This window comes from Capra hircus, chromosome 14 (genome assembly GCF_001704415.2).
Source record: "Capra hircus breed San Clemente chromosome 14, ASM170441v1, whole genome shotgun sequence".
NCBI classification, from domain to species: Eukaryota; Metazoa; Chordata; class Mammalia; order Artiodactyla; family Bovidae; genus Capra; species Capra hircus.
In genome coordinates this window covers 60,167,194-60,180,432 of record NC_030821.1, presented here as the reverse complement: position 1 = coordinate 60,180,432, position 13,239 = coordinate 60,167,194, and the positions used below count along the sequence as shown (strand labels likewise).

Here is a 13,239-nt window from a genome sequence, read left to right as displayed (position 1 = left end):
ACAAACTCTGACTTCTTCCTGAGCACCTGTCCCACCTCAGGAGCATTCTTCTGATTCCTTCTTTCTCTACTGGCTCACTAAACATTTTAAATTATTCCCCCAGACAAGCCTCAAAACCCTGCACACATTAACAACAGGGCCATCCCCATCTTTGGTCACAGCCCTGCTCCTGGGGGCACCACTATGAACGCTCTGTTCATCAGCCACACAAAGCCCGTAGGATGCTAAGAAAGACTGCTTTCTCAGTATCCCCTAGTTCTTAATCGGTGACCTTTCTCTCCCCCACATCAACCTATCAGTGCACACAGGACAGCAATATTGCTTCAACAATTATCAGAAGCAATTTTCTGTTTTTAGGAGTACTTACGAAAGCAGCAAAAGAATCTAAGTATTTCTAAAGATAAACTGTTCACTGAATTAACCAATGTTTCTAAGCAAGGATCATGCCCATGCTCAGGTCTGGAATAAGGACAAACAAGCTCTCAAGAAAGCCACTTCAACAAAGTTGGCAAGGAAGGGCTGTCTAATCCCCTCCCCCATGCTCCCACACAAATCCTGCAACAACAATTCTAAATCAACTGTACCAAAATTTTAATCTTCTTTATTTCTGCAAGGATGTTACATTTCTAACAATTATGCTAAATAAATGCAGAGAAGCTTTGGCTTAGCCTATGACAATCAGTAAGATTCATCCCTACCAGAACTCTAATGATGTTTTTCACAGAAACAGAAAAACAATCCTGAAATCTGGTTGGAAACACAAAAGCCTCCAAATGTCCACAGCAATCTTGAGAAAGAAGAACAAAGCTGGAAAGGTCACACTTCCTGATTTCAAACTAAATCACAAGGCTATAGTGATCAAAACAGGATGGCACTAGCATAAAACAGATACACAGACCAATGAAACAGAACAGAGGGCCTCTCTGAAGGGGTTATGACTGTGAACTATCTGTAGAGAATATGCAAGGCTGTGCCTGTCTGTGTCTGTGTGTGTGCATACGTATGTGGGTGTGAATTAAACATCATAGTTAACACAGCTAATATAAATCCAAATTCAACTGGGTGGTATTTCTTCCCAAGCTTTCATGCAGTCATAAAATATAATTTATCTTATTATCTGACATATTAGGTAGGGTCTGGACTAAGGAGAGCCAAAAAAGAGAAAGAAATTCACAACAGATGAAGAACTCTAGAAAACAAATACAGCCCCGAGTGTCTTTCTCAGTCACAAGCCTCAGAACATTCTAATTTATTTTAGGAACAAAAGACTGACATATCAAGTTATCCGATGGAATAACATTTATGGAGACCTGGAGTTCAGCACCTGCTATGAATAAGTGAGACTGACATTTTCAAAAATAAAATTTCACCCAGCCAAATGAAGGAAAAAAAAAAAAAAAAACAGCTGCTATATTTCTTCAGCTCACAGCAGCTCAGCAAGCTTCCTAAAGTCTTCAGCATAAAAATTTTCTTCCTCAGGATGTGTGGAGAAATGTATAATTAGATGATCCTCAAACAACCTCATCAGTGAAATCTTTATTAAAGGTTATAGGAATTTGAGAATGATAAAAACAAAAAAAAGAACATGCCATTGTCATTTTTTTCACCTCTTTGATGGTCTAAATCAAATGGCTTTACTATGTCCTTATTAATGGCTCAATTTTAACTCGGTTACGTACATCAAAGTTTTGGATGTCTAAGGATGTTTTTCTGATATTCAGTCTTTAGTCTAACCATACAATGACTATATTGTTCCACTTTAGTAAGGGGAGTCTAAAAAACTAATATACTTGTCAATAGATTGGGTCTATTTTAAATACTCTGAAATTCAAATTGGACAACAGAAGCCCAAAAATTAACATAAAGTTCCATGCATTGTGTGTGGGTAAAAAAATATAAATCTGCAAATAAAATTTAAATAAGACTGTTAAATCTTGCTAAATATTAGTAAAACATTTGTGCTGCCTCTTCTAAATCTAACAGAATAGCTCTTGACCTCTGCCTAGGTGCCACATTAACCTAGAATACAATTCATAGAGGTGGGGGTTAAAGAGGCAGATGGTTATTATTTTGTGCTTTTATGGACAGAAAGGGAGGAAGAGAATTATTTCCTGTATATTTACTATTGCCAGGCCCTTTGTCTGTTACTTCACTGAATCCTTACCCAATGCTGAAGTGAGTTAAGTTTCACTCAACACTTTCTATAGACGGAGGAATCAGCTCTGAGAGCTCATACCACCCTCCCATCCAGCCATGCTGGGACTCACTCCAGGTCTGTCCACTCCAGAGCCAACACTCTTGCTAACACACCACGTCGAAAGGAAAACTAGAAAAGAGCTACATTAGCCTACTTCTAAGACGTCCATAAAAAGCTGATCAACAATCTGGAGTGCTCCCAAATCAGGGCCAAAGAAAACAAAGAATCTCAGTCTGGCTGTACACTTCCTGTGACTTTTTGAACGTTGTGACTTCTGCAGAGTCCAGCATTGCCCCCCGCACCCTCAACTTCCCGGTCTGTTTAAGGGAAGATTGCTGACTGAGGTCATGGCCAAAATCCTAACATCCTAAGAGGACAAATCACTGCTCAAAGTAACTATTGATCTCTAAAGCTGTCTTAGAAATGACTGCTGGTCAGCAGACCCAGGATCAGAAATACAACTCCATTCTAAAAGAAGGGCCCAGGACAGAAAAAAGAACCTCAAATAGCCTCCTGGAAAACAAGGCCACCTGAATATAGCACTATCACACTCCCAACAAGCGTCTGCAATCCTCACATATCATCCATATAGACAGCTTCCTCCCTGGACCCCTCTCCTGCCATAAATACAATCTGTGATATTTCAGTCTAAGCTCACCAAGAATCCATAGCTCCATGACCACTGGGAGAACAAGCAACATTTGCACCTGCTGAAAGGCCTCAGGCTGCACAAAAAATGCCTCTCACACACACACATCACACACACCCCCAACAGAACACACCACACACACACACAATTACACAGAACACACCACACACACACACCACAGAACACCACTGAATATACCACACGCACACCACACACACATCACACTCTACAGAACACCATACACATCCCACACACACACACCCCATAGAAAATACACACCCCACTGAACACACTCCACGCACACCACACACACAGCATACACTACAGAACACCACACACACACCCCACAGAACACACCCTACATACACACACCTCACAGAACACACACACACCAGAACACCACATATACACAACCCCACAGAACACACACACACCCCACAGGACACATTCCCCACAAAATGCTTACACGGAACGCCGCGAGGATGATCCTTGTCACCTTCTCTTTGACCGACTCCTGCAGGATGTCGGACAGGACAGGGATGATGTTGTAGCGCCTCAGGTGTTCACACATCTGCGGGCTGAAAGCCAGGAGCCACACAGAAAAGATCATCTGATACTGGAGCTGAAAGCCACACTTGTTACTCAGAACGCCCATGATGCTGAAAGGAACACAGGTGGAGAGGACTTTTAGTAATAGGACAGTGCAACCGGAAGTAGAAATAACTGACTGCTCTTTCTGCCCCAGTGCGCCAGTCTCTCAGAATCATGTCGTCTCCTTTCTGCCTGCAGGAGGGAGCGAGCCAGACCCCTGCTCTCAAAGGGCCAGTCCACACTGCTGGAGTCTCAGGATGCTGCCCCCTTGCTCCAGGGCGCGCATTCACACAGTGAACAGCAGGAGGGCCTGACCAGCATTCAGAACGTGACCCTTGCACCTCAGCACACAATTTCCTTTTTAATCTTACCTTTCACTTATATGCTACTTTATATTACTATATACTTTAAAAATACTTCAAATGTCATAGTACAAATGTTCACAAAGGGCAGTTTAATGGGCCATGGGGGGTGAGGGGAAGCAATTACTTCAGCGGAAGCCCGCCCGCTTTAGCTCCAGTAGTTAAAAAGTCAGCGCTGACCTCCAGACTTTCCAGTAATATAAGAGTGTATTCTTGGTCTTATACAGGCACATAAACTTTCAAAAATAGTGTGTGCCATTCATGTAACTGAAAAGGAAACTACACAGAGAAAACAGGTCCTGGGCTCTTAAACCACAGTCCCCTTCCACTCTCCTCAAGCAGGCTATGCTCACAATTTTTTCTCTTCCCAGGATCCCTGCTTGTGATCTGAGGAGCACCAAAAAGGAAAAAAAGAAAATCTTCAATCCTAAACAAAAGAAATGGCAGAGTAAAAGTACATGTTTTCTTTCTTTAAAAAATGAAAAAATTTAATGACTTTTCTAAAGTGTCCCACTCTCAGCAAGTTAACATATTCTACCTTTATTAATGCTTGTTCTCAACTTAAAAGTCTCTGCATTAATTTGATTACAACTAACCTTGTTGGTGGGTATTACCATACCAAAGAGTGTAGGTTGGACATGACATATTCTAGATTCTATTTATGCCCTTTCTTATTGCTAAACTGAATAGTTAACACTGGTTCAGTTCATTTCAGTCGCAGTCATGTCTGACTCTGAGACCCCAAGGACTACAACATGCCAGGCTTCCCTGTCCATTACCAACTCCCGGAGTTTACTCAAATTCATGTCCATCAAGTTAGTGATGCCATCCAACCATCTCATCTTCTGTTGTCCCCTTCTTCTCCCACCATCAATCCTTCCCAGCATCAGGGTCTTTTCAAATGAGTCAGTTTTTCACATTAGGTGGCCAAAGTATTGGAGTTTTGAGCTTCAACATCAGTCCTTCGAATGAATACTCAGGACTGATCTCCTTTAGGATGGACTGGTTGGATCTCCTTGCAGTCCAAGGGACTCTCAAGAGTCTTCTCCAACACCACAGCTCAAAAGCATCAATTCTTCGGCACTCAGCTTTCTGTAGATTCCAACTCTCATATCCATATATGACTACTGGAAAAACCATAGCCTTGACTAGATGGACCTTTGTTGGCAAAATAATGTCTCCGCTTTTTAATATACTGTCTAGATGGGTCATAGTTTTTCTTCCAAGGAGCAAGCATCTTTTAATTTAATCACTGCAGTCACCATCTGCAGTGATTTTGGAGCCCAAGAAAATTAAGTCTGTCACTGTTTCCACTATTTCCCCATATATTTGCCATGAAGGGATGGGACCAGATGCCATGATCTCAGTTTTCTGAATGTTGAGTTTAAAGCCAACTTTTTCACTCTCCTCTTTCACGTTCATCAAGAGGTTCTTTAGTTCTTCTTAAGGGTGATGTCATCTGCATATCTGAGGTTATTGATATTTCTCCTGGCAATCTTGATTCCAGCTTGTGCTTCATCTAGCGCAGCGTTTCTCACGATGTACCCTGCATATAAGTTAAATAAGGAGGATGACAATATACAGCCTTCACGTACTCCTTTCCTGATTTGGGACCAGTCTGTTGTTCCATGTCCAGTTCTAACTGTTGCTCCTTGACCTGCAAACAGATTTCTCAGGAGGCAGGTTAGGTGGTCTGGTAGTCCCATCTCTTGAAGAATTTTCCACAGTTTATTGTAATCCACACAGTCAAAGGCTTTGACATTACCATACTCCAAAATACTAGTACCAATAACTAGAAAAGAGCATCTGGTTAGCCTCTCTGTGTGCTGTTAGGGTCCACTAGACCAAACTTTAGGTGTTTGAGTTTTTCTTTTGAGCAATTATAACTATTTTTAGAAACAGCTGTTTCATAACTTTTATTCTTTCTTACAGGTCTTTCAAAGAACAAAAAGAAAATGCACTTTTTGTTTAATAGGATAAAATTCAATATATCTTGGGCTTCCCTAGTGGCTCAGAGGGTAAATTGTCCACCTGCAATGCAGGAGACCTGGGTTTGATCCCTGGGTCAGAAAGATCCCCTGAAGAAGGAAATGGCAACCCACTCCAGTACTCTTGCCTAGAAAATCTCATGGACAGAGAAGCCTGGTAGACTACAGTCTATGGGATCGCAAAGAGTCGGACACTACTGAGCGACTTCACTTTCTTTCTTTCTTTCTTTCAATATATCTTACAGTTACAATATAGGCCTATTGGACCCATTTATAACCTAAGATATACTGGGAGGGGTTGGGGGCAGGAGGAAAAGGGGACGACAGAGGATGAGATGGCTGGATGGCATCACCAACTCGATGGACATGAGTTTGAGTGAACTCCAGGAGTTGGTGATGGACAGGGAGGCCTGGCGTGCTGCGATTCATGGGGTTGCAAAGAGTCAGACACGACTGAGCAACTGAACTGAACTGAACTGATACTGTGAGTTTGTTAACTATAATTTGAAGAATCACACTATTTCACCATCCTAGATCTTATTTTATCATTAATCACTCATTATTCTCGAGTATGATAAAAAAAATAGTAAAGACAAAAGTTATTTTTAAAAAATGGATGATGAAATCACCTAGAAGATGATATAATAGTAAAATGAATAATTATCCTTTCTTATTGCACTGCCCCAAATTTCACATCACTTTGAAGAAGATAAACAGACCAGAAACACCACCTGCGTAGTCCCCTTCAGGTTTCTGTGCGGAGGAGAGCTAACACGTGAGACAGCTGTCCTAAGAAGTGGGTTGCCTGCACACCAGGCCCCTGGCTGGCCTCTGGGAACATGACTGGTGATCAGCCCCCTACACAGAAATAGAACTTTGCCTAGAAGATGTTGTTGTTGTTGTTCAGTTGCTAACTTGTGTCTCTTTTGTGACCCCATGGACTGTAGTCCGCCAGGCTCCTCTGTCTGTCAGACTTCCCAGGCAAGAAGACTGGAGTGGGTTGCCATTTCCTCCTCCAGGGGATCTTCCTGACCCAGGGATCGAACCTGTATCTCCTTCATTGGCAGGAGGACTATTTACCACTGAGGCACCAGGGACTAAACTGTGTACACAAACAAGATGCTATGTCTATGCTGAAGGCCTGCTTTCCCTCTGGAGTCTGGAATGTTGCTTCGGGCAAGGTGGCGAGCACCAACCTGACACACTAACAATGAAAACCAGGGGCCCTGAGTCTCCAGCATGTTTCCTGGGGAAAAACATCACACAAGACATTTGAAAAAAAAATTTTTTTTTAAAAAACACCTTCATTTCAGTGATTAAACGTTACCCCACATGGCAAGTGAGGGCTCACCAGTTCACCCCATCTGCCTCCACCCAGGCGAAGCGGTACTCATTGACTCGGAGCATCAGCTGCAGACACCCGGCCACGCACTGCACATACTGGGAACTCTGCGTGGGAGAAAGCACCTCAGGTCACCAGGTTGCACAGATGCCAGGGTCTAGAATTTGTTTACTAGGGTTTCTGATGGTAATATCAGAACATCCAAAAGTCTCTTGTTTTTTCAAAAGTCAATTCTCCTTTTCACTTTCCTCTCTGACTCTTAGAAATGAAGCTGAATTCTTTTGTGAAATTAAGCCTACATGGTTCAAGCCTACATCTAATCAGGGAAATCAAGGAACACAGTAATTATGTCTTTGATATGGTTTGATAAACAGCTTATTATCCTGCAGTGTTTCACTTACCCCTGAAGAGAGGCATGATACAGACAATACTGCTCTTCATAATTATATAAATATCAAAGATCAACAATAAAATGAAAAAGACAGAAGTGTAGTCTCTGAGATGGGCCCATATCTGAATGATATGAAGCTGGTTGCTGAACCATCCTTAGTAAGGATGACACTGCTAAGCACTCTGAAAGGGTACTCTTAGGATTAAGTAAAGTAGTTCATACAGCACAGAGTTCAGACATTTCATAGAAACTCAATAAAAAATAAAAAAAACTATATAGCATATAAAACCTAATTAAACATGTGACAAAGATTATGACTTTTTAAAACTATCAGTTCAGCGGCAGTTTCTTAGAGAAACTGAGGTTAAATCTGAAGCTTGAAATAAATATGAGTAAATAATCCCCAAGAAGTTGCAGGCACCTCCATCTTAGAAAAGCTGTTGTGACATCTGGCCTGGGCTTCTCCCTAAATATTTACCATGAGCTTTACATCTGTAAAAAATGAAGGAACAAGGGCAAATTTCAGACTCTGGCCTTAAAGAGCATGCTAACGGAAAGAAAAAAGAAAGGAGAGGACAGTGGATGTCATATAAATACACGAAACCTAACACACATGATGCTATTGAAGCTCTACGTTTCAATTTAAACTAAGCTTGTTAAAAGCTGACACGTCAAAGAAATTCCAGGCACTCAAACACGGAAACACAATGATATAAGTATATTTGGTAGAATAATCAAAACTCATCAGGGAAAGGTTATCTTAGGTTTTACCTAGAAAGTAGTGAACATAGTTACCCAAAGCACAATATATCTAATAGTACTAACATAAGTTGCCTAAAAACTCAAAATGTTAGCAAAAATTAATGACCTAAATTTTCAGTTCTAAAACAATCTTCCATAATGGGAGAAAATATGTATGTATTTTTCCAATAAGGTCAGCAGGTAAGTAGCCCTTCACGAAAGCAGAATTCCGTCTTTCTTGTTGAGAGAAAGAGTCTGGGCAAGCTTTCTCCAATAATGAACAAAAAGGCAGCCTAGGGCACACTCTCCTTTTCCACTTATCATCAATCTCAACACAAAAATTTCTTGGTTCGCTGTCTTTTTCCGGGTCCATTTACCATTCTATACTGCAATACACGACACATTTTTAAAATGGCTTCTCTGTTGCTAGTTACAGCTTCAGCATTCACACATAAACGAGCAGATAAAAGATGTTGCTTCTAAAACCGCACTCTCTCCTGTGATGCACCACGAGGCAGTCCAACACCAGCTCAGAAATTATTTTCAGTGAACGAAATGCTGACAGACAACTGAATAACCGCCTTCAGTTAAACAAAGGAAACTATATCACTTCCTTAGCTTTCTCTCACATCATCCTATTTAGTGTCATGTATAAAATTATTCAATGACTTATTTTTAAAGAGAGTAATCAGCCTTCAATCATTGCAGTGAGTCATCGCCTCTGCTCCCACACAGACACAATCCAGGCCCTGCTGGAGACCTGCACCACCACCTGGTGCTCAGGCTGCTCTCAGCCCTCCCCAGAGCCACGCCCAAGCTCTACCTCTACCATCACCCCCACCCTCCCCAGAGCCACACCCACACCCTCCCCAGAGCCACACCCATGCTCTCACCTCTACCATCACCCACACCCTCCCCAGAGCCACACCCAAGCTCTCATCTCTACCATCACCCACACCCTCCCCAGAGCCACGCCCATGCTCTCACCTCTACCATCACCCACACCCTCCCCAGAGCCACACCCATGCTCTCACCTCTACCATCACCCACACCCTCCCCAGAGCCACGCCCATGCCCCCCAGAGCCATGCCCATGCTCTCACCTCTACCATCACCCCCACCCTCCTGCCCTGCCTTCCTCCCTCATTTCAGCAGCCAGAGAGCCGCTCAGCTGCCAACACCACACCCTACATGGCACTATACCTACGTCCATTCCCACATGCCTCTCGTCCAGCAGAGGCTGGCAGTACTTGCTGTCCAGGCCCCGCAGCCCCAGGAGGCCTGCAGCCCACTCCTCTCTCACAGCGCAACATGTAGCTCCAGTGTCTGTTGGTTTCCTCTACTCACCACCTAAATATACCCTATCTTTCTCACCTTCACGTTATCCCTAAATGCAGTACCAACCTCTGCATCTCTCTTCCTCCTAATACATGACGGTTTCGTGAAAGGTCCATCACCAGGTTCTTACTTCTCTTCCATCTTACCACCCCACCTACATGGCAACTGCTAGGGTCAGCAGTGACCTTCAAGTGCCAGGTCCAACAGTTACTTTCCCCATTGAGGACCAGATCTCCACCTCCAGTTACCTCCCAGAACTCCAGCCCCTCCTCTCTCCAGATGAACTGACCCACGGGCTCACACATCTACTCCTCCACCAGGAAAGAAAGGCAGTAACAGAGTATCGCAGTTAAGAACAAAGGCTCTGGGACCAGCCTGCCATACTTGGCCACCTCCAAGTCTCGGGTCCCTGAGTGAGCTTCCCACCAATAAAGTGGGGGAATAACAGGGCACATCCCGTAGGGTGTGGGATAATCTCACTAGCTAACATGTGACAGGCTAAGCAAAGATCCAGCTACAATGTGCACAAGCCTCCCTGGTAGAGAAAAAGCAACTTGACTTCGCAATACATTTAAGAGAAGATCATCAAATACACTCTCCAATATGGCTGACAATGGAATTCTCCTACATTATGGTGCAACTGGCAGAATTCAAGAGGGGCCCTCAGATCCATATTCTGGAGAATTAAAAATAATTCAAGGAGCGAGGAATGATAAAGCAGGAAGGCAACAAAAGATACACATAGGAACTGCAGAGACATTGTGCCAGAAGTTACACTAGAGCTGCTACAGTGTTTACAGACTACTTTTCAACACCCGTCTCCCTAACGCAGGGATTTAAGTGCAAACTAAAAGATAATATTCCTCTAAATTTTGCAATCGTGGGCACTTAAAAAAAAGAAAAAGTCTGCAGTGCAGAGAAGAACAGCTGTCTAGAGATATTGGAAACACACGTGTGTCTGGTGGCATCAGTGAAGCACAGAGCTGAACCTATCAAGCACACAACCAACCAAAATAAACCCCAGAAGCCAGCTGTAAATGAAATCCTCCAGGACTGGTGATTAGCCCACCCCCAAAGCACTCAATGTTTCATGACTAGGAAACAATCTTTTCTCATAGAGCTTAAAAGTCAGTGTGGACACCTCACACACACACAAGTGTGCACGTGTAGTTTTTGCTTCTATCACGACATTCACTTTAGAGAGTAATGCAGGACAATGTTAGTGTCAGGAGGAAATTGGAACCGTCTCCCTTTGCTGACGGATGTGCAAACTGGTTTAGAAAAGTGACTGGACTGCTGGATCTAAATTCACATGTACCCTGTGCCCTGGCAACTCCATTCCAAAAATCAAGTGCTCCAGGCATGAGTGGTTACATCTACCAAAAGCCATGTACAATGACATAACCCTGTATATATGTAATTAAATTTGATTTTCTCCTGTTCCTCTGTCTCATATCAATTTAATTCTCTGACCAGTCAAAATAACCCAGAAAAAGGAAAGGGTCGTTTTTTCCTCCCCAAAAAGTTATGACATGAAAAAAATGTGACCAAAGAAAGGAAAGGAGGCAAAGAGGGAGAGAGGCTTTAGCAATCAGAAGTTTTGCTAAATTATCTCTGGCATATCACTGAAACTCTTCAAAATTGTTGTCTCATCAATACAAGAAAGCAATACCAGCCCACCAAATTAAGAAACAACAAACCTCTGCTACTCAAATCTAAACTGACATCAGTTTCCATTAAACACAAAACATTACAATGTACATCATCACTAAAATTACCTCATATTCAGGAACTAAAACACACGCAGCACAAGAATTCTCTTGAAGTTGGGTTATTAAGAGAGACTCTCCAGTCAACATTCATAAAATACCAATATTAAATTAATACCTAAATTAAAATAATTTCATCTTAGATTTAAGTCTTACCAAAAAAGTAATTTCACTATTAATTTACAAATTTATAAATCTCCTTCAAGTACTGCTTCCAATCTAATTTGCTTAGTCACGTAATTTAATTACATGACTACTGGGATCCTTTATTGTAGGGAAAAATTATTGTGGACTTCAGAAAATATGATTTACTTTATAAATGACAGCTTTGTATGCAATTCCAAGAACATATTTGAAATACAATATTAGGTTACCTTATTATGATAATATATAGCCATGGTAACAAACGTTATGTAAAGGAAAGCCTGGCACTGAAATACTTTACCATTTAATTTCCTTTTGCATTGCTAGAATATACACAATCCTTCCAAACATCTGATCAGAATAGCAAAATTGATAGCTTCTTATCTGTTCTCCTTTTTGTAACACTCATTCTTTGCATATACTTTAATGATCCTCAATGTTTAAAACATACTAATTTTATGACAAGAAAATAAAAGGCAATTCAACAATGAAAATGATCCAGGAAGTGCTTCTGGTAAATAGTAATGCTCTGGAAACCTGCACAAAGACACATAATTGGTCGTGAACTTCTTGAGGTCCTCACAGACTTGACAAGTCACCAGAGAGAGGGGACTGCAGTTAATAATAAGCCTGCCCTATCCAGGTGTCTAACGCAGCTCACTCACATCTGCTACTGGGCAGCACTTCTGACAAACTCATCGACAGACGTTAAAGAAGCAAATCATGAAAGTTTGCCACCTCCTCTGAAAGACTGAAAAAGTCTTAAATTAAAAACACAGCTGGGCTTTCTTGGCGACCCAATGGTTAAGAATCCACCTGCCAATGCAAGGGACGCGGGTTCAATCCCTGGTCAGGGAAGATCCCTCATCCTGTACAGCCACTAAACCTGTACACCACAACTACTGAAGCCTGCACCCTAGGGCCCGTGCTCTGCAACAAGAGGCACCGCAACGAGGAGCCTGCACACACAGCAAGAGAGAGCCCTTGTACAGCAGCGAAGACCCAGCACAGCCAAAAGTGAAATAAATAAATTTATAAAAAAAAAAAAAAAACATAGCCTTAAATTTAAAATAGAATCAAAGCTATAAAACTAGTGGAACCGCCAGAAAATACAATTTAAGGAATTTGGCCAAAAGTCAAAAATGCTAAGGTTTCTTTTCCCCTTTCATTCTAAAATGCTGTTACTAAAAACATTACACTTTTAGGTGAGAGAAGCCTGTCACAGATAACCATGTATCACATGACTCACTCACATGAAATGGCTGTAAGATGCAAGTCCAGAGACAGAAAGCAGGTGAATGCTTGCCAGAGGCAGGCAGGGGGTTAGGATGGGGGTGACTGTTGATGAGAACACGTTTTCTTCCTGGGGTATTGAAAATGCTACAAAACGAGATTGTGGCAATGGTTGTACAACCCCGTAAAAATATGAAAATCTGAATTGCAAGTGGAAGGACTATATAATATGAGAAACATACTTTGATAAAGTTGCAAACAAAGCAACCAAAAAGCCTGCATAAAATGGAAAGCTGATCTGCTCACTCACACTTGCCACATTTCTGGGCTCAGGAGCCATGTGTGCGAGGGGCTCCCAGAGTAGACAATGAGAATATGAAGAACAACACTTCCATCATCATGACAAGTTCCACTGGACAGACCTGCTCCAAAATATTAAATGGCAAGACAGAATAAGTGACAAGAGAACCTGGCAACTTGACTGTGTTACTTATT

General features: G+C 42.1%; 1 protein-coding gene across 3 annotated transcripts in view; it reads right to left on the bottom strand.

The window, feature by feature from the left end:
* ATP6V1H (ATPase H+ transporting V1 subunit H) overlaps positions 1 to 13,239 on the bottom strand; it is a 46,742-nt gene that overhangs the window by 19,630 nt on the left and 13,873 nt on the right. For all 3 annotated transcript variants that reach the window (XM_018058512.1, XM_018058511.1, XM_018058513.1), the window contains 2 exons: positions 7,139 to 7,236; positions 3,313 to 3,505 (listed from right to left, as the gene is read on the bottom strand). In XM_018058512.1, the coding sequence (XP_017914001.1) occupies positions 3,313 to 3,505; positions 7,139 to 7,236 (291 nt within the window). The remainder of the gene's footprint in view (positions 1 to 3,312; positions 3,506 to 7,138; positions 7,237 to 13,239) is intronic.